General features: G+C 44.1%; 1 protein-coding gene across 4 annotated transcripts in view; it reads right to left on the bottom strand.

The window, feature by feature from the left end:
- Nucleotides 1-25,503, bottom strand: part of CADPS (calcium dependent secretion activator) — a 203,982-nt gene that overhangs the window by 100,468 nt on the left and 78,011 nt on the right. For all 4 annotated transcript variants that reach the window (XM_062501029.1, XM_062501028.1, XM_062501030.1 and 1 more), the window contains exons 7-9: nt 10,919-11,030; nt 6,866-7,005; nt 4,819-4,885 (exon numbers count right to left, since the gene is read on the bottom strand). In XM_062501029.1, coding sequence (XP_062357013.1) covers nt 4,819-4,885; nt 6,866-7,005; nt 10,919-11,030 — 319 coding nt within the window. The remainder of the gene's footprint in view (nt 1-4,818; nt 4,886-6,865; nt 7,006-10,918; nt 11,031-25,503) is intronic.

Raw genomic sequence — 25,503 nt, 5'->3', positions numbered from 1 at the left:
ACCTTTTCTAAATTAACAGCATGCATTTTGTCCCAAGGGAGAGAAACCGTGCGAAGATACTGCCAGCTGCAATACAGCTTTCCACTTTGATGGGAGACTCTTGTCCTCTGGTTGCAGCTGTATGTTGCCTCCCAAGCCCTTTCCTGGCACAAATGAGCAGAGGAAATTATCTAGCTTAGAGAAAAAAAATGAGAAAACAACAGTTTTCACATCTCAGCATATCCATTCAGCTCTAAAAAACTGCACAAAACAGTTGTTCCAGATTCTCTCTTCAAGCAGGAGATATGTGTGCTCTCCTGGGCAGGGCTGTGTGGTGGGAATTCATCCTGTGTGAGTATGGACAGGATACACAGGACCTACTTCAGCTAGGCATAACAAGCTGTGGCATCAGTTTAACCAGCAGTTTCCAGACATTTTGTATGTATCACCACACTCCAGGCTTTGCAAGAATCACCATCTATGTCTAGTTCTCAGAAAAGGTCTAAGAGAAAACATAATTTGCTTATGGGTACCAGCTATGGGTCATTCACCTTGGCTTGAAGACCACAGCCTAGGATTGCTGGCATACCACACTGCAATACAGCTCAATTATTTTTGATTTCTGGGTGATATTCAGAATTACTGAACACTTACTTCATTTCATTTTATCCCGAGTCAGCTGAGTTTTGCTAAAAGCAAGAACTGTCACTGTTAGTCTAAATTATACTGAGTTTAGGGAGTCTGTCACTAGAACAATAGATCCAGGCGTAGACACTGCAACTGGTTTTAATCTGCAGAGAGTTGATCTGGTTCCAACAACATTCTGCAAACAGCACCAGACACAATCAACTGAAAACTGCTTCAAGCTACTCAGCAGACATGTCATCCAGGTACCATGGCGTGTTACTTCCCATATGCTGCCAGAGCACAGAAATGGGGTTATGATAGAGATGAACAGATTCAGTCTGAAATCTCAGTGCAATTAATTCACTTGCCCTTAAAAATCATTGTAATAATTTTCCTATTGCAAAGCCAGCAAATCCACCAAAACAACCATGGTGTTATTGCCAGTACAGCACATTAGACCTTGCAAAGAATTCATACAAGTTCTGTCAGTTATCAAAAATCCCAGCTTTTGCATGAGGGTCTAATTGGCAAACTGGCTGAAATCTGTGTGCTGTGCTCAAGCAGCTGATACAGAAACTTAGGAAACACTTACTTAAAACATCTGCAATGGATGTACATCTTCTTTCCTAACCAGTCACAGAGAACTTTGCCCTAAATAGCTTAATTGCTTCTGCTTACCACTGCCACTGGCACTGCTGCTGCCTTTACGAAGCATTTTCCTTGCTTGTGATGCTGCGGACCATTTCCATCCAAGCTCAGGGCCATATTCTGCCATCATTTTCACACTGCATATCTCAGGATTTAAAATTAGGCAAGTAACGAGTCTCTGCCATGTAATTTACATCTAATCAGTATTCTGCTCTTCTGCTGCTCATCTCAAAGGGTGTCTATGAGAAGGGTGGGCAGTGTACAGAGAGGACTGCGATTCATTCGGAAGGGAAAACTAACCCCTCTTAATGCACAGATCGGTGCTGGAGGAGCACACACACTTGCTCTGCCAGCCATGACATGCCATAACCCTCCCCTGAGGGTTTGTGCCAAATCCACCCAGCAAGGCAGGTGCTGGAGGGATGAGGCTCAGGTCTAGAAATGACACAAAGGAGCTGCTCGCACCCACTACACCCAAACAAATCAATTCACTCCTGTATAACCCTTGCAGTTACGCAGACACAGAAGGTGCGAGGGATTATTCCACCCAAATTACAAGGCAGTTATTGCTCCTTTCCCCTTCTCTCCAGGGCTTACACAAGCCAAGTAACAGTGGAAGTGCTCCCAGCAAAGCTGCTTTTTCTCCATACGCGCGCAAAGCCTCCGTTCATGGCGGCAAGGCATCACTGACACAAAAGAGACAAACTGCCATCAACACCTTCCTCCTTGGTGCCACCCATGCAGTTTGGCACTTTTGTGCCTTGTTTAAATAGTTATGAAGAGTTTGAGTATTTATTGCCATGAATTTCTTAACTACTGGTACAAGAAGAGAGAGTGGTACCACCCAGTAGTACTGAAGGAACCAAGGCTGTGTCCATCTGAAACGGGGCAAGAGGGAGAGAGCACAAGACCATGATGGGGAGGTTATTCTGCAAGAAACAGGAGAGGAGACAGAGCTGTAATAGAAGATGCTACAGGTAAGGGACAGAGACAAGGGATCAGAAAGGAAATGTTTAGTTACTCCTCCAAACAGCCTAGCCCTCCTGGCAATGTCAGGGACTGACCACACCACTATATGCCAAATGGACTTCATGCTTTGGGCTCTATCTCCCAGCTCTGGTGCAGGCAGGAGCCTGGTGTGGATGAAGCTCCTGAAAGAGGGGCTGCTCCTTGCCCATCCTCTGTAACAAGAGCCAGCTCACCTTCCTGCAAGGGCTATTTTCCGCCTGTGGTTTAGCAGAGTTCAGAGCATCCTGGACATCAACACCTTTACTGCCAATCCCTGCTCGTATCGGCACGCATCCTTTGCATTGCATGAAAAGCAAATGACAAACATACGGACAGCAAAGTATTTTTATTCCATCTTTATTGCCTGCTGACATGTTCAATATGCTCAAACTACATCTGAGGGACTGCATAGAGAGTGTTTCTTGTTTATATTTGATGTACGGCAGAACACTTTACATTGCACCAAATGTTGAGCAAACGGTAACATAACAGAGAAGCTGCAGTGGCAGCTGGAATTTCTGAGGTGGGCTACAGAGACTCTCTGGGGGCAAAAGTCTGCTCATCTTATTCAAATGAATTGCTTTTCTGGCCAAATTCTGCTCTGATATGCCAACTGACGAATACAGACCTAGTAACATGAGAAAACATGGAATAACTCTGAAAGCTTCAATTCCACAGCAAGCTGAAGAATATATAGCAGCTAAAAACCAGAGAAGCAACTGCAACGACACTGAATGGCCAGAAGGCTCTGAGAGAGACAAGTGAATCCATGCCCAAACCTGCAAACCCTTGCACAAAAGAGTATCAATATAATTATTTATGGGAGAAATTAGGTTAGGAAAAATGACTCCCTGCTTTAGAGCACCCCTGTTCACAGGGAAAAAAGAATTGAGAACTTGGTCTAATAGGACTGAATTGTACCTCAGGGAACAGCAATACCAGTTGCACTACAGGTGACCATGGACTACCATAGCCCTTCTAATTTCATTTCAGAACATAATAAAGGAAACATTCAGAGAAAATCAATCCTTCGACCTCTGCTCAAGAACAGGGTCAGTATATAATGTTCCCAAATGGGAAGGGCAGATAGAGACATGCCCTGTGACTGATCTAGACTATCTCCCCACTGTCTGTGGCCATTTTGACCCCATGTGGAGTACAAAATGAGCACTTAAATTGTCTCTGCTGATCATATTTGGTTATGGGACCAGGTACTAAATGGGTCTCTCCAAATAGCCTCCTACTTACATGGGTCCCACAAATCCCACAAATCCCCTTTACTTCCCCAAGGATGGATTTCAGTATTTGCCCTATAGTTTCATGCTATGGAAGCCAGCAATGATTGCTAACAGGGGAATGAATACATTTAAACTTCCTACTGAGACAGCTGAACTTGGAGCAATAATTAACAAAAAACAAAGGAACCATCTTACACCAGGTGATTTAGGACCAAAGAAACCAGGTGTCTAAGGCAGAAGAGGGACTGCTTGGACTTCTGTCCTCACCAGCACAGGATAGACAGCACACAGAAGCATGCTCCAAATGTGGAGTCTTGTGCACTTGGTTTATACCATCTCTGTTCTTACACTTTGCCCTCTACAGCGGACCTGCCATCTTCTTCAGCAGCAGCAGGGCTTTACCCTCTGACCTGATCAGTTTGGATCTGTGTTGGAACAAGATCTCAGCTGGATCCCATGTTATTCCATCAGAGCATCTCTGTGTTGCTTCCACAGAAAACTCTGAACAAAGGTTTTATTCCTCACAGTTGGAGACAACACACCATGATAATCCAGAGAGGAGGGAGAGAGAGATGGACCTAAGAGGACTCCGTGACTTCCTCAGGTTGGTGTGAAGATGGATCACTCACACTGGGGCCACACACTTCTGTGGCCAATGCAGTGGTTTCACCTGCTCTTGGAAGGGGAGGGAAGACCTAACACACAAAGTACTGACCAAATCCTTAGGTTACAGAGGATATCTGCCTGTTTTCTTGAAATTCTTAACAGTGGTCAAATATACAGGTATACTGAAACTGTGAGGGCAAAAAGTGAAAAAAAGAATAAAGAGAAAAAGGAAGACACTGCAAAATGATGATTGCAAAAATAATCAGTGAGAGCTGCAGACAATGAGAAGCATTAATAAATATGAAGGCAAGATAAATGTCAAGAATGATTTGATGCTGACTCTGACACAGCCAGTGATAAAACTTCTGTAGATTCAAATGGGCTTCAAATTTAACCTGGAGGTACACAAGAGAGCCCAAAAACCTCCAACCAAGACAGACTGAGCTTCCTCCTCACCTCATTAATTCCTCATTAAAATTGATTCTCCATTTTATCAAGCATTCAAATGCATCTGGAAACTCATGGCAAGAAATCTGCAACTGGGGTATCCTTGAGAACACCCATACATTTAGAAAAGAACCCATGATTAACACACATCCTGCACAGAACCACAGCTCAACATCAATCAATCACACAGTACTGAAAATGGCCAGAGGACAGACTCAAGTATTTCATATTGTGATTTAAGATCACTTCTTGCTACATCTGTTACCTGGACCAGGACAAAGAATCGTTTCTTCCATCTCTTCCAAACATTTTTACCAATGGCCCATAAATACCTAGAAGAAAAGGACAGGTGAATTCAGTATGCAAGTGTTAATCTGTTGTTCTCTTGCTTTTCAGTATATTTTGTTTACACTTAGAAACTGAAGTTAATGCACAAGTAGCAGTAATTACAAGACTCTCAAACTCAGCAGCATTCATGAATGGGTTTAATTCTAGCCTGAACAAATTACCTGCAAAGAAAGCAACATAAAAAATCTTACAGAATCTTAATGTTACACAGTATTAATTCTCCCTTTGTCTTTCACAGCTTGCTCAGAATTTGAAGCCCTTTAGTGCCAGTGAATAGCTACAACATGGTTGGATGGGCGAACAATGCATTTGCAACGGAAGGATTAAGGGAGAGAAACCCCAAATCTGCTTTAGCCTTCATAAAACCATTTTGCTGAGGGGAGCTGTCAAACAGAGGGACACTTCCTACATCAAACCCAGTATGCAGGATCTCAATATCCACTGGACTGACTAAACCAAGACACTTCACTGAGCAGCTCTAGGATGAAATCTGAGAAATTGCTTGGCTACAGATAATTCAAGCAAACGGAGTAATTTCTGAGGAGGAGTGAATTTACTGTTTTCAACAAAGGAAGAATTAGCTTTTAAAATAAATGTCAAAATAAGCATTTAATCTCTGTAATGAATTGGCCACTGTGACACTGTAACACAAACACTGGCAAAACTAGTGGCAGCACCAGGCTAAAGATAAACATAAGGATATTATTCAGAATTAATATGCTTTATGTATCATTAGTTCTGGCTCAATAAATAGAAAAAATACTTCATTTTTGGTTTTGCAAGGGGTTCCTTATGCCAGAAGAGATCTAGCATACTCTTGGTGAATGTTTAAACCACAAAACTCCAACTCATGCTGATGTGGCCTTTGAGTCCTTGTCTACTCCAAGAAAAGAGTAGTGAGTGTCCTTCCGGCTATTGCTGCTAACATCAACAGAAAGATAATCTCAGTTCTAGCAGAAAGAGGCATAAACCTCAGAGTTTTAAGCAGTATCATGTTAATCAAATATTAGTTGAAAAAAGCTAGAGAGCAGCCCTGCTATCAGCTGAGGTCAAGGAAATAATGACAAGGGATCTGTCCTTTCCGGCTTTGGGGCCTGTGATTGTGGTGAAAAAATTAAACTTAACACAAGACTACCAGCTCTAATCTCATCAGCAGAGAAGTCAGGAGGAGGAGGAATTAGAAAAGATGAGTGATTTAAATCACCTAATAATGGATGGAATTTAACAAAACACTATGAAAATAAAAGTGAAACAAAGTCACTTTTACAGCACCAAAAGCAGACTGGAGAGTTATTTACAGCAGTGAGTTTCCTGGACAGTTTTGATTTTTTGTCACATCCTCAGCTCTGAAGAGCAATCAGACCCTTGCCAATGGCCTTAGCTAGATCTTCCCAAGGATGATTTGATTTGTAACTACGTGAAGGTAGAAGTGGTCAGGGATCCCTCTGGCCCCAGATCCTCTGATACTCCTCCTGGAGGGGAAAGGTATCCCTTTTAACCTTCCCAGCTATTAGTCCTACTCCAGGCAACTGCTATTTGATTGTGGTGTGTATCTCAGTATATATAATGCTGGTCACACTAGAGTTTATTTCAAGTGGAAAGTGCACTGTGATTTTGGTTTTGTGAAATCAATACAGGGAGACACAGAATAATTTAAAAAATTACATTATTCTCAGTCAGAGAATTGGGCAGTTCACCTATTATTTCTAACAGGAGAAAACAATTTCCTGTGAGGAAAACTGTTTAAAATTTAAACTGTTTGGCTCATATGCATTAAAAAAGACTACGCTAAGAATATGGAAAGTGCACTGTAAATCACTGAACTTATACCATTTTTATATTTATCTTTCTGCTTCACCTCCTGCAAACTTGAGAAAAAGAGTTTCTCTTGACAATCTTTAAAAAGCAGAATTTCCTAATGCACATTCAAAACAAAATGACTTTCGACCAAGACAAATGTTTACCCAGAGTGCTTCATGTTTTGAGGCTTATCCATTCGCACAGCAAGCTTGATCTTCAGGTCTTGATCGGGGCAGTTTTTGGAAACAGTCATCTTGTGCCACTCAGACTGCTTTGGGCTGTTAGGAGTAGGGTGGAGAACAACCTGTAAAAAATTTAAACCAACAATGTTAAAGGGAAAAATTATTCACAAAATGGGGTTTAATGTGGAACAGAAATACATCAGATGACCTAGTTTGGTACTAGAAGTCAGTCTGGATACGTCTATTCACATCAGTGAGGATGGCTTTTTATTGCTTTTTTAAAGTACAGCTTATCATTTTGAGATTAGGTCATATATTCTTTGACTCCTCAATCAGCTTGTGGGGCTGTGCAGACAGAACTGCATGATCAGTTCCTATCATTTCAGGATGGTACATCTGACTGAACTATGACAGCAGAAAAAAAATCTGCATCCCATGTGATGACATGAGTGGCTGCAGGACTGCTTCCATTTCATGCAGCTGGAAATGATGGGAGGGTCTCCAGCTGGAGCACATCCACACAACACCAGTGACTGCAGATGAACACCAATGCAAGCACTTGGCTTAAATAAACTGAAAGCTCCAAGAGGTAAACAGTCTTTCCTGATAATAGCTGTATCTTCCCCACTCATCCATTACCACTACAAAGAAGAACAGCTCCCTGGAGAGTAGGAGACGGAGTATTCCCCTAGAACAACACCACATCCACAATCTTCTCCTGGTATTTCCATATGTTTCCTCTGAGGTGGCCTAATCCCCTTCCTCCTACACCTGTTCCTCTTCTGATGCTTTCACTATCAGAGGTGACTTTCCCTGGCACAAATTCATTCAAGTTTCCACTGTGCTGTAATGAGATGAATCTTCTTTAAATTCATTAACCTTTATGCGAGCAAATTTTTTCACAATTCTTACAAATGGCAGCATTCACCCTCACTCACTGATGTGCTGCCATCACTCATTTCTTGCTCATGTTTAGTCTATGCTCCTGCCCAACTCCAGCCCAGACTACAATCTTGTATTCCTCTGCTCTTCAACCTTGTTGTTGAGTCAACAATCTAGGGGCTGTTTTCCACCCAAATATCATTGATGCTATTACCCACTGATGAATTACTCTAAGACTTATTTTATAGCCTCCTCTAATGCCTGAGGTAAACATCAGTAGATTCTCAACTTTACCGTTATCCATTAATGTAATTTATCACTTCTTTTATTGAATTGCTCTCTCTGTCAGGAATCTGAAGCTGTTACCAGTCACACAGACTATTGAGTAACATCAGTCTGTTCTGCATGACTGGTGGAAGAAAACACATTTAAGCAAATCCTGAAGATAAGAAATGAGTTCTCCACATGAGGCAAGGGGTGTTAGAAGCATGATGGACCCAAGTCTGAGCAAGGAACCCCAGTGCCAGACAGGTCATGCAAGAACCACACACCATCCACACCACCACACCATCCACACACCTGTGCTAAGCTGCATCTCTTAGTGAGGCAGCAGCCACTCAGTGTGTTTGGGATGCTCTCTACTTTGATTTCCAACTCTTTACAACAAAAGACATAAACTTTTCTCAGTGGTGTTGTAATTCACAGCTCTTCCCCTCCTCACCCTCAGTAGATGAAGTATTGGCATGGCTGAAATCCATGGGAGCCCTGCCATTGGCTTCAAAAGGGTCAGGATGTATTCCCATGCCTTCAGCTGCCCATTGAGCAGTGTAGGGCTTGGGAGCATTTTCCAGTTCTCCCTTGGATAAAAGTGGCGAGCTGAGGAGTGGCGGCCAGTTGCCAACTCAACACTCGCAATAGAAAGTGGGCTTTGTACCCGCCTGGCAGAGCACAAAGCCACTGCTCAAAGGGCGGCTGAGCAGGGGTGTTCTGTGTATAAAACCTGCTTTCCTCCTCTCTCCATGCAGGCAGGTTCCTGCCCATTCCAACAGCTAAACCAGGGGCTTAACACACTCCCGGTTTCATTATTACTTTAAAGAAGAAATCTTGATGCAGCCTGAGCAGACACGCGTCATCTTTCGGCCTCTCCGGGCACACTGAGCATCCCTTTGAAGTTTGGCTGACTGAAAGCACTGGTGGCCACGGGCCAGGGGGAATCATTGCCAGCTCCCCACACTTACCACTGCTGGCCTGTGTCCTTCAGCCTGCAGAAACTCAGGGCTGAGGGATGGTTTCCCGCTGGACTGGGAATTAAAGCACATCGGTAGGGCTGGCTCATCAGCCTTTCAGGGCAAGAGGGGTTGCTTTGGGTGCTGACATCTTTCTCAGAACAACATGCACAGCTAATTGCTTCCCAAGACCAGCAAAGTCAGCACTGCTCATGGCTGCCAGTGGAAACACGACTTACAAAGCAAGAGGGGCTGCACTGAGTGTAACCACTCAGGGGAAAATCTGTGAAAGGCAGTGCAGCCGGCTGGGTGAAAAGCTCTGCTCAGCATGCCACAGTGGATAAAGGCAGGGTGCCAGGCTGTTTGAAGTAGGAGGTTTTGAAAATAATCCTGAAAATATTATGATGCTGTGCAGCAAAACAATTGTAGGTCTTCAGCTGCAGTACTTCAGCCTAGAGGGGTCATCCTCTTTGTCAAAAAACGAGGAGAGGGAGAAAGGAAGGATCAAGGTGTGAATGAGGAAAGTCTGAAGGGGCTTCTCTCTGAAGAGAAGACTGAGAGGAGAAAAGAAGGGGTAGCTTTGCTTTTCTCTCTCCAAAGTGCAAGAAACAAAGGATACTTCATGAACATGAAAACACAGATAATTAAAATGAGCATGAATTACATGACACAAAATTACATGCAGCATTCTCCACCATGAAGCTGTAAATTTAAATCAACAGCTCACTAGGATCTGGAAGAATGTTAGGCACTTTTATGAACAGGATTAACACAAAGCCATGTTAATTAAGAAAAATGTTGAATGGACACAGACTCTTTCTTGTCAAGGCACAAACACCCGTGGAGCTCACAAGAAACATCCCAATAGGTTAGTCCATAACTGGAAATACCATTCTTGAGCTTGCAACAGGATCAGTGGCTTTCCTGACCATGGATTTCTTAGCCATACAGAGAGGATGGAGAGCAAGGAATGTTGCAGGACCAGGAGACAGAGCCCAGGCTGCCCCTGGAGATCACCTGGGTCATGCTGAGGCATGACAGGAGGTACCAAGTCCTCTTACCCCAAACTGATTTTCATGGAGTCATCATCTTACTGATCACAGCCTAAGAAGCTGAGGAAGGCATGGCAAGGAGTTTGCCACCACTTCTACGAGGGGCAAACACAAATTAAAAAGCTGCACAATATCCACGGAGACAAGTGAAGTGTCCCACAGCCATAGAAAAGTACCATCCACATATATTCTGGAGCTATGGGCTGCAGTGATCCAGGGTCACCAGTGCCAGGGCACTGGTTTAGGGACCACAGGTGAGGGGCAGAGATGGGGTGAGAAGATTTGCTCTGTGGCCAATACTCCAGGAATCTGAGCTCTTTGCTGTCAACAACATTGATGGGAGCAGTGAATGCTCATGTTTCACTTCCCAGCACAGCCCCACTGAAGCCACCAGCTCAGCCACCATCCATCCCCAGGGAAGCCAGAGCTCCAAGCAGGGAGTACTGTAGTCAGTGCTTTCAAAAGCTCAAACTGTGCACTGGCTGCTCAGCAGATATGAGAGAAACTTAACAGTCCCTTGGCCAAACTTAAATCCCCTCTTTTTGCTTCAGCATAATCCCCTTTTCTGCTTTAGGAATGTCCATTTCCGCAAGCAACTTTTAAGGCTTTCCAGACTGCCAATATTGCACACAAGATCCTCTGCCTTTGCTCAGAGCAGGCACAGCCAGCTGAAATGCTGCCATTAAAAACTCACAACAAAGACAGCATGCAAGAGGCACTCCTTTCCAGCAGTGCAGAACTTGCTTTCTTTCCCCCTCCTGAAGCTTGGCAAAAAAGCAGAGCATGTTGTGCTCCAAAGATATTTCTGTACAGGAGAGATTTCTCTAGAAAAGCAGGGCCAGAAGGAAGTATTATTAAACTCAGTATCTCCTTACCCTCCCAAGCTCTTTGTCCTCCAGAGCCAGCACTCCTGTGCTCTCCGTGAACAGCTTCACCTTCACTGCAGGAAGTGCATGAGTTGTTGTGAAGTCTCCTTGGGTGCCCCAGCTGTGAAAAGAAGGGCAGAGAGGTGTTCAGCTCAGCTGACAGGTCAGCAGCAACACTGCTCAGGCATGAAACAGTTAATCTAAAATGCGTCTGACACAAGCCAAAGTGGTTGGGTTGTGTGAGTGACAAGGGCATTAATTATCTTCTTTGGGAAATGTGGGACAGATGTTTGGAAAACCTATGATGGTTCTTGGGGGAAAAGAAAAGAGAGCATCTGGGAGCAGCATGAAACCAAGCTTAAGAGAACTTTCTTATTTAGAAAGAACAATGTCTCCTGCAGTGCCAGCCTGTGTAGTCACAAGAGAAGTAGAGGATTGAAGACATCTGCACTCAGGATGTCTGTGATCACTCATGCCTGTGCTCCTTTCTTGGCTAATTAACCTCTCCTTTCCAGGCTGAGAGTCAGGTTTGCTTTTTCTGAAGAAACTGCAACTTAACCTAGGTTGCTTTCCAAGTCTCAGCCCAAGTCAAGTTTTAGCCCAAGCCATTATGTCTGGAGTAATCTTAGTTTCCTAGGACTACAGAGCAGGACATCAGCTCCTTGTGGGTGGGACTGCAGTGGCCAGGAAGATGCCACCTCTTCAACACCATGATCCACTGTCTACTATTTGTAGCCTGTGAGTCATTCCCTGGCTTGGAAAGGAGTGCTATGGAGGGTGAATTACCCACAGCCTCTAGACATACATGTCTTTAGAGGACATCTACAAGTTTGTGCAATCACAAGTTGCCCAAATGCACAGAAAACATGAACTCATTCCATATTGGACCCTGCCAAGAGTGCCATGAGCAACACCTCTGAGTGACGTGGTGGAACACACATTGAAATCCAGAATGCTGCAAGTCAGATGAGAGATTATGCCATAACTCACTAACCACTTCTATTTACCCTCACTCTGTTAATGACACTTTCTCACTTTAGGCTGTCCTCAAACTAGATCCTCTGCTGAAGAAAGGCAGTTCCCTTGAAAAGGCTCAGAACACATGATCCAGTGATTAGATGTTCCTCAAAGATGAACACCAAGCAGCAGGTTTAGCTTTTGGAAAATTATCAGTGAAAATAATTTCCTTCTCCTTGTGCTCTAGGGGTATGCGTTTATGCTTTGCTTTCCACTGAGCAAATCTTGTCCAACCGAGCCCAGCAGATGAGCGCGTTCAGCACAGAGCTGATTAACAAACTTGGTCTCTTCATCAGCTTTGCTCTGAGGCTTCCTCTCCTGGTGTCACTGTTTCACATGTTTCGTGTTTTATGATGCATCAAACTGCCACCAGTGCCAGAAAGCAGAGGTTTGGCTTAAATTATCTACAGCACTATAGGTCCAGTCAGGTCCTTTATATAAAATCTTTCTCATGTGTGAGCCATCAGTTACCTAATAAATGTTTTAAGGGTAAGATGCGAGAAACAACTTAATTTTCTAATCACAGTTTTGGGTCACAGGTTATGTTTTCTCTCAAAAAACTGCGTTGTCACCAGGAGGGAAAGTAGGAAGATTATCTTGCTCTGGGTAAGAGGCAAAAGTAAGAAAATATCCAACCTTACACCGTGTATTTTGACAGCATCTGCTTTATAGAAGTCGTATCTCTGTTTACTATTAAAAAGCTCTTATTTGCTGAAGCATTCCCAGACCATATGTTATCAACAAATGTTACTAACCAAATACAAACAGTAATTTTCATTAGGTTTCCTTCATGGGAACAACATAAACCACAAAGAGAATAAATGTTTCAAATGACAGCAAACATACACAGCAAACCCTTGACAACACTGGTGCTTACATATTCATACCCCCAAAAGCCCTGAAAAGATCTGTGCCAACAAATGGAGACCATCAAAAGTTGAGTTTTGTGCTGGTTGAAGCCTGTGGTGATGTCATTAGTTGCCATAGTGATGCTCAGCATAAGGCCATAATTCATGCCATCATTTGTATTCAATCTGAGTACCCAGTTTATCTGGGCTGTGTATTAAATTATTGTTCAGAAAATTAGCTCTGGACAGTAGCTAGGTATTAGGATCTTCTGAGGGACTGACAGTGTAATGGTTTCATTTCCATATTTAATCATTAAGCAGGTTATCACTGCAGGAGCTCATTTGTTGGCAAAGTACACCGGGACCCATTATGGACAAATGCCATGAAGTAGCCATGCTATTTTGTCCCCCTACCACAGAACTCATGTGACACTTCAAAGCGATGAAACATCTGCAAATGCAGACAAATAAATGCCATTCTGGCCAAAAGGATACACACATACAGATGGATACATATGGATGTACAAACACCACAAAAAAGGTACACAAGCAGAACAACCCTGACAGTACTTCCTCAGTCAGGACTGTATTAACTGAATCCTGCCTGAACCCCTCACCTCAGCATTTCTTGTTGGCCATTGTATCCCAAAGTCTGGAACTGATAAAGAAATGCTGCTGTGCATAGAGAATTTACTAGAATCATCACCCTATTTATGGCATCTGTGCTGTTCCTATGCTATCACCAGGATCTACTTTTGTCTCCAGGGTTTCTATTTAGGCATCAAACACAGGATAAGCAGCTTAACTCTTCTGGCAGCAAAGTGCCAGAGATTGAGATATGCCCCAGGTGCTAACTTGACAGATGCTGGCCCTTGTTTTACTTTCTACAAGTATAATAAGGAGATCATCACTGTAGACTTTCTGTCTACAGATTCACCTAGAGGTGCCATCACAGTTACTGACCAAACAGCCTGAAGTGCTAGGATTTTATCCTGACTGGAACAAAAAATGACACATCCAGACAGCGTTGAGTGGCCAAGTAACAAAGGTCAGCTCTTGTCTCCCATTACCTCCTCAGCCTCATGGAGCACTTGAAGGATGGGCTCACCTGTCTGATTTCAGGAGTGCTTGGGAGCTGTCACAGACACTGCCCTTACTCACACATGAGGAGCAGTGATGCCATTGCCAATGCAGGTGCCAGGCTGCTCAGACCTAGCTGCCCTCAGCTGTCTTGCACTGCTGATCTGAAAAACTTCCAGGTTGATGCTATTCAGCCCTTCCCAATTTATGGCCAAAATCTGTAAGACCGCTCTTCCCATCAATGCGTTACCAATCTCTTACCCTTTCCTGCCATAAGGTCACTGCAGAAACAACTGTCTCCATCCTATGGAAGTGCAGTGCTTTACTGATCTTTGGCTGTAGGGCTGAGGGCTTCTAAAATGCAGATACAGCAATCATAAAGTTAATTACCACATAGCTAAAAAGCCAAAAACATTAAAACACTGTGGCACTGCTATGTTAAAATTCATGACTGATATACTATTTGGGATATGAATAAGGCTTGAGCAAAACCCTGTAAAGATCCCTGTCCTGACTGCACTCATGTATCATATGATGTGCAGGCAAGAGGTTTTCTGACTTCAGCTGCTTTTCTTCACAATATCCCACTTAGGTGACCTACAATTTTCTCAGCTGTCCTTGAGAGACACTGATTTAGTAATTTCTGTTCAACTCCAGGATGTTAAGTTCCTCTAAAGGAAATTTTAGCACGTGTGATCTTCCTAAAAGCAAACATATACATTAAATACCCAGGAAAATCCATTAACTTCATTCATATACTGTGCTCTCAAGCAAGTCTACTCAGCCTCTGCCTAATTTAAAACAGTCACCTTTCTTCCATCAATGCTCTTGTAACTTGATGTAGCCAGAACACTGATGCCTGTGATTTCTATAAATAATGAACTAGTGCAAGTGTGTTGTATTGCTGGGCCATGAATCAGCCCTGCTAACCAAGCTAACAGGGGAGCAGCTGCAGAGCCATGTGCTTTCCACGGGGGCGACATTTAAAACGTCATCTACGACTGCTTCTCATGGGCTTCAAAATTACCAGAGGATATCTTTTATCTCTCTCCAGCTTGCATGGAATAAGCATTAAAAAATCAGAAAATGAAAGTAAAAGTGTGTACTAAAGGAGAGCTATGCTGTCCCCTCAGTGGGCTCATTCCAGGTGCGCATGATGCTCAATGGACACAGCAGTTTCCTGTGACAGATCTCTGCTGGAGATGCTGCCCTTCTTCCTTGTTCCCATAAATACACCACCTAAGCAAAAAAGTCTTGAAGAATAATACCCCTACATGTTGGCCAGATTTTCAAGAGTTTACTGAGCCACATGCTTGGTATAGTTTTCCCAAATTAACCAACCCAACAGCATTGCCTGTCCCTTCCCAAGACCGGAACACGTCCCTGGGAAAGGTAGGACATTGCAGCTGCTTTCCTCCCTGCAGGGTCACCAAAACAGCAGCAGCATCACCTACCCTCCTGCACAGCCAGCTGGCTGTGTACAAGGGCACAGAGGTCCAGTTGAAATCCAGATGTTTAATATATGTGACCATATCTGGGACAACAGTTGCAGGAGCAGCTTAGCCTCCCTTGCTGTCCTCTACAGTGAGGAAGAAATGACTGGCCAGTCAGGCTGCCTCCCTCCTTTGTGCAGCGCTGGTGGAGAGGGTTGTGCTTCATGTATTTCTCTTCATTTACAACCCTCACCTCTTCTCTTCTGGCATGTCTGTGTCCCTCCCAGTGTACTTGTAGCTAGATCTCTGAACTGACCTGACTGGTGAAGGGAACTTCATCAAGAGAGCAGCACAGACAGTAGCCTGACAGGCACTGCCTGAGCTTGATGACTACTTCACATTGTGTGGTGTGATACTTTTAATCCAGCCTTAGTTTCTCAGCTTACCATGGTGCCCAGTCATGGTCACTGCTGGATCTGGATCCTGCTCTGAGAATGGAGAGTTCAGATCCCACTTCATTCCTGCAGACTGAAATGCTACATACAGTCTCAATTTAATTCTCCCAGAAATCTTGTCTAAAAGTGATGGTTTTATTACTTTAGCACACTCCTCCCCTCCCAGAAGAGACCTTTAATTCTTGGGCCATAAATCATGTATGCCCATGCTTGAGCACTGGGAAAAGCAGAGTTAGAGCAGAAGCACACCGGGCACTGAGCTAACCTACCTGCAGCTGATGGGGTAGTACACCTTTTCCTCTGATGTAATGATAATATGAAAATACCCATTTCTTAAAACTAAAAGAGTGCTTGGGAACATCTAGCAACACCATGAACTAGACAATGGTGAGGTCTTCACCAGCAGAGGCTGGAAGAGCTGACAGCTCCTTGTAGGGAGCAGAGCAGGTGAGGCACTGTGCTGGCAGGGATGTGGCAGAACAGACATATCTGTGACACATGGCAGAGCCAGGTGCTCACACCTGCAGCAGTTGGGTCACAAAGCCATAATAAATAGAAGCAGGGCATCCCAAAGCCTTTGAGAAAATAGGTATTCTTTGCAGCTCTTGTGGGTAATGGCAATGGATAATAGGTCTTTTGTTTGTGTATTTGGCATTTGAAAAAAGCCAAAGGCAGAGCAGCATTCCAGCTTTTTTTAGGCACTCCAAGAAAACCCACAGGCTGGATCACACACCTGGAGACCTGTGGGATACACACACAACTCCACACACAGAGCTCTGTTTCAGCAGGAGAATGCCATAAACAACTGCCAGTTTGGGGATGCTATGCTTGGGACAGCTACAAACTAGTTTACTATTTCCTGCAGGACTACAAACTTCAGTTGAAAACCCACAAAATTAGGGGACTGTACTACCGTGTACATGTGCCTCAGTCACCTGCTTTGGGCCCCTGCTATTGAAAGAAGGAGAGATCTAATTAAGTCAGTAGAGTTAGGCTTTAATTTGCCCCATTTCAATTTAGAGGCAGCAAGCAGATGAAATGATGTTTTACATAAAGGGCCCCTGTCTTTCCACTGCTAGAAGGGTGTGCTGGAGGTGACTGCTAGGGACTCAGAAAAAAGATTTGGAATGAAAATCTCAAATAACACATATACATACATATACATTGCTCATGCAAAAACATCCTGGGCTAGGAAATACCTCTTAGGTGCTAAGAAAGGCACCTTTCCATTCTGCCTGTAGAAATTCACTGAGAATGGTTTGCATCCATAATACATCTTGATATTCAAGGGCTGCTGGAATCCTCTGGGATTCCTCCCACGCTAAAAACTTTGATGTGTTTACTCACCTTCAAAACAGGATAACCAAAGACATCAGACACAGATTGACAACGCAGCCTATTTTTGTTTACATTTGTTTCCTCCCCTCCTTTTCAGCTGCCAGAACAGCCTTTCAGTCCCATCCCCTCAGAACAAGCTGAGCTGAAGTGGGAGTGACAGCACAAACAGATCTGATTCCTTCTAGACTTTCGTGCACAGACTTTGCAGTGATTTAAAACGCGCTTTCACTGACACAGCTCCTGTGACAAATCAGCATTTCTGCAGGCAGTGGCCAGCAGAGGCGGCTGTACCTGCCTTCCCTGGAGCCAAGGAACACTGAGTGAGGACATAGCTCTGCATGGAGCACTGGTATCTGTTCTGATGGGATAACCCAAGGATGCTCTGAAGTGAATCCATCGTTTCCCATGGCACCCTAATTCCTGCCAAGCATACAACACTTCCTCTGCTAAAGTACACCACTGATAAATATTTTGCTTACCAAAAGGACATTTATATTCCCAAAAACACCACTGAAGAAAGCACGATGGTGTTATTCCAAAGGTGAGTAGAGACAGTGCGTGACTAAGGACAGGGCTCCTTCTACAGCAGCTTAGGAGGTATTCCAAACTCCAGCATTTCATAGTCTGTCCCTTTTCTGATTCCACAGCTCTGAGACACAATGTATGTGTCATACACGCAGGCACCATCTTGCTTAACATCATGCAGACAGCAGTACCAGACCATCTCTCCCTCCAGGAGGTGCAACTCCCACATCCTCCAACTGGCTACGGCAGCACTACACTGCCAGCTGAGAGAGAAATATGTCTTGGAGAGCAGCACATCTGTGCCTGAGTGTGCAAGGCACAGAAGGAATAGGGTAAAGCTGACAGAGACTGCAGCAAAGCAAAGCCTGCAAAGGTCTGCTCTTGATCTGCTTGTGGCTCACACACAATCCCTGTGGATCCCGTTCCAGCGCCAGCACAGGGCACCGCAGCCAAGAGGAGCTGCTGAGGCCAACAGCACAGCTTTAGGAACCCAAAAAGGGATGATCTTTGCTATGCAGAAAACACAGCTTGATTTGTGGTTCCTGAGAATGACTGATACACTGGGGAAGTGTCATGACGAAGGAAGAAGGGATGGGAGGTGGATTTAAAAAATCACATAATAGCTATTTATGGCCACGAGATGGCATTCCTGCCCCAGAGATGTCCCTCTGCCATGCCTGCAACCAGCCCAGGACCGCACACCCCTCCCAGACTGCTGCACCCCAGGCTGAACTCTACTGCAGAAATCCCTCATCTGGTTTGGATGTGAAATTGTGGCAGCGATATTCACCACAATCTTTTGGGTAATAACAGGGGAAAAAAAAAAAAGTTGTATGATTACTTTCCATAATTTAAATTATGATTGCTTTTCAAATGCCCTGTGCTCTTGTTTAATACTATCACAATTGGAGGAGAAAAACTCAGCAGGCGGAAATGGAAATGAAAGCCTAGCACTGTTTTACTGGGAGGTCTGAACTGAAAGAAAAACTGCTTTTACAAAGGCTGCCTACTGTATGTGCTCCATCAGTGTATCTGCTTTGGATACAGAGTTTACAGCTTCATTCATTAAATGCCTGTGCGCATTTACTGTCTGTGGCTGTTACCACATCTTGAATAGAGTGACTTCAATGCCACACACATGCTAATCAAAGTTTCCTTTGGCCAAAGATGCTCCACTGAACCAGCCACAGAGCTGCTCACTCCACAGAATGACCAAATATGATTAATCACTTCCATCAGATCTTGTCACCCTGAAAGGAAATAAAAATGCAGAGGACTGCCATTGGTTACGACCTGGTCATGATTTTGGACTTAATAAGGCTATACATACCCTGCCAGATTTACATAAACTCAGTATCTCACAACACAGACAATGGAAAAGGAGATAGAAATCCTCTGCCTGAAAATACAGGTAGTCTAGTCTAGACCCTTCTTTATAAAACTTAGTAGAGAGCAGTGAAATATTTTCTAAATGAAAACAGCAGAAAACAACATAAGGTACTGAGAGGGACCAAACTGATTTTTATTTATGCCTCAACATATGTTATATTCTTATAGGGGTTTCCCAACTCCCACTTTTATAGTGGAAAGTGACAGGTACCCTTCCAAAATCAGCTAAAAGGAGGAACAAGAAGTCTGAGACCATCTCTTGTTGTGCCACCACTCACATTTTTGCTGTCCTATATTTTTCTAAGCCAGGATCCAGAACAGGAAGCCCAAATGCAGCCAGACACCTGGGTTTGCCTTGCCCAGCTTTTGATTGCTAGAACTAAAGTTCACACTAGCATCTTCTGGGTCAGTGGGGATAAGTGGGTAATGCCAGCAGGTGATGCCCACCCAGCCATGTGCAAGCTCCTCTCTCCATGAGCATGCCTTGTCCATGTAGCGACAACAGTAATGTTGCTCCCTTTAATTGCTTTTACACTTAATTCTGTGGCTGTTGGGAGACACAGCACATTCACAAAGCCAGTACCCCCTACCTTCATTTCACAGAAAGGACGTGTTGAAAAATGTTGAAAAATCACTGTCAAGGATGGTCTTCTCATTTCAGCATTCCAGACCTTTGTCCAGACAGGAGCAGGCACAGTACAAATTCTTTAAACAATGTCCTCTATCTTCCTACACTGCTTTGCAGCAATAGCAGCACCCCTCATTAAATAATAATGTGCACTACTTGTACACAGCACTTAATAAATAAACCAACAACTGGGCCCTTTCATATGTCTCATTCCCCACCTTCCCCTTGGCAAATGATTTGCTGAACTTACACTAAGGCATGGCTTATTTTTTTTTTTTCAGAGCACCAACTATGAGCAATAACCATCATGACTGAATGTACCCCAGAACTTGCATTTTGCAGTCCTCCTCTTAATTAAGCACTGTTTCAGATCACTGAGTCTCAGACTCATTTCAATGTCCTTTTGGTTTTTCCTATCCCCATCTTAAGGCTGCAAGCATAGGAGTGATGAAGCAGACGGGTGTCGATGAAAATCGCCTTGGGCATCATCACACCTTCTGGAATACTTAAATTTGAATGTATGTGCTATCACAGGAATACATAATTCCCAAGTGCATAGGAACACTCAAGAAATTAGACAGCTGGCGAGAAAAGCAAGACATTCATCTGTGAAAGAGAAGGTGCATGAGCTCAACCCTTACTAGACACCAGAAAATCCATGTGAAAGCAATGTTATGTGTGCTCTAAAAGTCAGGAAAAACACAGTCAGAGCTTGCACTTACTTGATACTGGAAGAAACCAAGTACAAGGGGTAAGTGTAGAGAAACAAGCCTTCACTATTTTTCAACACAGCTTCTAGTGTGGTACAGAAGAGCAGGGACTGAACATGAGACCTTTGGGAACAGGGCCCTGCCTGGGATTACCATCCACAATCCCAGCAGAGTATTCCACAGCGGCCCAGGAGGCTCCACTACAGCAGTGTGGCTGTCTGGGTGACACTCAGGGTAAGGGAATCCCTACAGGATCTTGCCTTTATTCTGGAGAAAAACCTCAGCTGCTTAATCTAAAGCAGAATTTTTGTCCCACAGTGGCTGAGCCAGGTAAGAACCAATCCTGCAGAGCAGCTATGGGGGAGCATCAGAAAAGGCTCTGAATTCCTAATTAAAAAGGATAGTAAATCACTTGCATGAAGACTCCCATAATAGATCACACACTTGCACTTGGGTAATAACTTTTTAGTGCAGTTTTTGCCGTGCTTAATGACTTGTTCACAGCCTCCACTTTCAGAAATGGCAACATCGCAGCATAAATCTCAGGAGCATTATGGAAATACTGTCACACAAAAGGGGACTTGAAGAGCAGGTGAAACCAAGCTAACAGCAGAACCCTTCAGGTGGAAAGCCACGCACAGTCTCATCAGAAAACTGTCTCCGAGGTATGCTAAATAGTTGTAAGTGAAGAAAACTTCAATCAGGGATTTGGACACCACTTCATACCCTTCAGCCTCAGACACAGAGGCTAAAAGAAACTACCCTGAAATTCCTGTCCCTGCATTTTCACCTCTTAGCCCAGCAGCATCACGGGCTCAGGGCATTGGTACCATGCTCACAGAGACCAAAGCTGAAGACCTCTCTTGGAAGACATTTCCCCAGCAGATGCATTGGGGCAGACTGACCCTCTGCTCAGAGCCTCACTTCAGGAGCAAGGACTGTACCTCACAAACAATGGTGTCTGATGTCTGCTGTACCCAGTCACCTGCTCTAACACATTCCTAAGGTTCCCAGAGATTTCCTAAGGAGAAAGAGCTGCAAACATCTGCACAGCTGTGAAATGGAGTCATGTGACTGGAAAAGCACTCCAATCAGTGTGGGCAATTAAGACAGCCTCTATTTAATGCTGAAGGCAATCAGAAGAGTGAGAAGGAGGGGAAAAAAAGCAAGAAAAAGCAGCTATTTCCTAAAATTTCCTTTTGCTTTGTTTTTTACCCAGCATCATGAATTTTGCTTACACAGGGCTTAGGTAAGCATGCAAACCTAAATACTAACATTTGCTTAAAACTGTGTAGCCACACAACACCTGTGCCTGAGCTTTGCCACATCTGGAAAAGACATACCAGGCCTGGCAACAATAGCTGTACTGAGGGATGCACACCAAGAATTAAACTCTCACTCACATCAACATAAAACCCTTTAGTTTAGCAGAGTTAAATTAGTTACATTGAATATGGAATATTCATTTGGAATTTATGCATCTTGGAAGGACTTTTCTCATTTTACCATGGGAGAGTGTTCACAGTATCTCCCAACAAACTGTGGCAGGAGAACACTGACTGCAACAAAACACTTCTCTCACAGTCATGTCTGTGCAAACCACTGGGCATCACTTCAAACTCCACGGCCTGTGGCAGGGGATTCCAGAATTAAAAGACCAGATTTTCCCCTTCTGCAGACAGAGAAACCATCCCTGCTTGCCAGCCTCCCTTCCCACAGGGCTTCTCCCTTTGCTGCTCAGTGCCCATCTCCCAGAAGGAGGTGACTAAACAGCACTGAAGAAGGATGCTGTGCAGGTCCTGTCCCTCTTCACAGTCAGGCAGAGGGCTCTGATGGATGTGGAAACAAAAACTCTGGCTGAGTGATAAGCTTGGAGGTTTGGTGCAGGGATCTGAACAAGGGCAGCCTGTCACAGCAGAGATAAGCAGAAGAGCTGTCAGAGCACCTTGAAACAAATCAGGGAGCAGAATCAGAGCAAGCACAAAGATAAAATCAGACACCCCTGTCTCCTAGAGACGTGGCTGAGGGAAAGGAGATGGGAGAGGTTTAAAAGTTTACCAAAGACATTACTTTACCAAGAGTGAATTTATGGAAAGGGCACAAAGCTGAAGCCCTCGGTCATGACAAATGTAAGATGTGGCATGGAGTCAGACGAGAGCCATTGAGTGTCCTTCCACCAGCACTGCCCTACAGCACATGCTGAAGAAAACTACATGGAAAAAAATCCCAAGCAATAAAGAGTGGTCTTTCCTCCTTCAGAAAACAACAAGCTCCATCCTCACTTCTCATTCTCTGAGCACAATCCTTGCACTAGGACTGAAGAGACTGCTCAGCAAGAGGGATATATATAACCTCAAAATGAAACACTTCCAGAGGAGCAGCCCACACCCCTGTCCCTTCCAGGCATGTCAAATGCACAGACAGGTTAGCCAGATTCTTCCCCCACCAGTATTTACTGCTTTTGCCCCAAATGGTTTGGCTCAGTTCAATGCAGGGACACCCAACTTTCACTGCTGTGATAGAGGGGAGAATGAGACTTATCTGGGTGCCAAAGTAAGTCCAGAATCTAAAGCATTTATACACAAGGCACACAGGTCCTTGCTGTTGTTTGGGTCTCTTTTCTATTGCTCTGCTCACATCAGAGAAATGTGATGTAAGATGCTGACCATGAGCACTCCCACAAGCACAGGTCTCTGTTTAAATATACCCAGCAGCTTCTCTAGAGACTTTAGGACTGGGGGTTGTGGCTGGATCTTTTGTGCTATTCCCAAACCCCTTGACAAACCTGTTCCCAGGCTGCACAAACAGCAGCTCTACTACCACAGCTCCTAGAGCAGCATTTTGGAAACATGCAGAGAAAAGACCACAGGCCAGTATGCAGGGAAAGGGGGAGAGGTATAAACCCCACAGCCATCTGCAAGAATACAGTTCCAGCAAGAAAAGCAGTAAAATCCTCCTCACACTGGTATGTGAGGTATTTTTCAGAGGTATTTTTCATGGTAGGGCATAATGCACAAAAGCTTGTTCTAACACAACTTATTAAAAGCACTATTAATAAAACACTGTAAGCCTGATCTGAAATGAACCTTGCTATTTCAGGTCTGACTTTCTCTAGAACTGTGCCATCCCCTGCATCTGGGCTGAGGCAGATAACCCTTACATGAAGGGATTGGGCTTAAAATGTCAGGAATCCAACATGAAGCCTGAGAAGAAATAGAAGCCCAGTATTTGCTGTTGTCCCAAAAACCACACTCCTTGCACACAACTCATGTGATCACTGGGTATCTGTGGCTGCTAACCCTGCTGCTCTCCTGCCTCTCTCAAGATCTGCAAATGGGATTCAAGCTCCAAAGTCACTAAGATGCTTTCTTCTCAAAAACTGCTAGTTTTGCAACCAAAAGCTGAAAGAATAATCTCACATAGACCTAGACCAGTGCTTTTGGAAATCCTTTCCTGGCTGGTGAACTGCCTTTTGACATTAGAGATGTGGAAGTTGGGCTGGAATCCCTGGCATGACAGTGAGCTGAAGAGCAGCCACCATCACCAGTGTGACTTGGGTGCTCTAGCTGAGAGCTGGCATTTCAAGGACACATGAGAATACAGTGAACAACTTCAGGAGTTAGGTGAGAAGATGTCCTACAAGGTTGAGTGGCCCTAGAACAGGGCTGTCTTAGAAAAGTGAAGTCTTCAGTGAATACTACTGTCCAAATGTAATTTTTCTCCCCTGATGCTTATGAGAAATTTAGCCTTTTGTAGCCTGTAGAACCTCCAGACAAAGGCAAAGCTGAATTCCAAACAGTTTCAAGGCTGGCAGTTTAAAAATGCTGCCTGTTTCCAGAACGGTATTCACTGCATATTCTGAGCACGGGTGCTTGACCTGCATTTTTTGACCCTCTGAGATATAAAACTTCTGGGATGTACAGAGGTAACTTGCTTCAGTGTTTACAGTTTCATAGTGCTGAGGCTCGAAAGCCCCATGCATTCTTCACGCCCAGGCCAGACAGCATCCTCTACCAAAGCACACAAATGCTGGGAGGCTGGACAGCAAGCAGTCCCTCAAGCCTTCACTGAGCTGCTTCCTTTCTTTAGGGGTGGTCTGCTTATTACAAAAAGCACAGAAGCAAACACAGTGTGAATAACCTCAGTGAGACTGATGTCAGCATCTAAACTAACACCTCAGAAGGCTCTTCTGCCTGGCCATAAATCCTTTGTTTCTAAGGCGGCATTGCTCAAAAATGCACCAAAAGCTTCTCTGAGCTGTTTCTATCACTGCCCTCATCACCAGAGTACCTGAGGGCCTTCAGGTCTTGTATTAAGCAAGATGACAAACATGTCACATCTGATTCATTCTCGCTTTCCTTCTCAAGAGAAGAACTTAGGTACAGTAAATTGCTTTCACAGAGCTTCAGTTTCCTGTATCTCTGCTGCTGTGCCTGGGAGGGGAAGCAAGGTGAAAGAAACACCTCTAATGCAGAGAGGAAAGATGGACAAGCTTTGTGTGATGGTCTCTGGTTTCTGGGAAGGTTATTCTAGAGCCTCAGTTTGGCTGGTCTTTGGTTCTGGAAAGAAAAGGTCCTAGAACCCTCTAGGAATACAATTGTCAAACCTACACCCCTCCGAAGCCATTTCCATAGGTATTAGCCCAAGTGCTGGAGCAATCCAGAAGACTAAACCTGGCTCACACCTCTACAGGAAGCCACTGCAGGGAGAGGATGAGTGTGATAGCCTTGCATAACTTTTATCACATCGCAGCAGTCAGTGTTGGCTGCATTTTCTTGAGGGCTGATGGCTTCATGCCCAGACACAGTACATTTAATTATAATAAAGAGACCCACTCAATAAAGAGTTCACTCCTGCATGCCTTATTTTCAAAGCAATTCTCATAGAAATAGTCCTACATCTTGCAGTAAGAAGACCTGTGCATGGAAGGGCAGGCCCTGTGAACAGAAGTGGGATGAACAGACAATCTAAACAAGTACATGTAACCCAGGAGAAGTGTGCTTTTTCAGTATGAATAGTAGCAATTTCCCCTAAATAGAGCTAACTTTCTCCATTGAAGCAATAAGAATACCTAAAATAGTGACAATTTTAAGTTCTCATGGAAATGTTGCTCTAAGCACAGCTCTCTTCCTTCCTCCTCTAAAGAAGATTTCAAAGCATTTTGAAAAGTC

Source organism: Cinclus cinclus, chromosome 12 (assembly GCF_963662255.1).
Source record: "Cinclus cinclus chromosome 12, bCinCin1.1, whole genome shotgun sequence".
Classification (NCBI taxonomy): Eukaryota; Metazoa; Chordata; class Aves; order Passeriformes; family Cinclidae; genus Cinclus; species Cinclus cinclus.
Note: the sequence above shows the minus strand (reverse complement) of the source record. Positions and strands in the feature narration are given on the sequence as shown.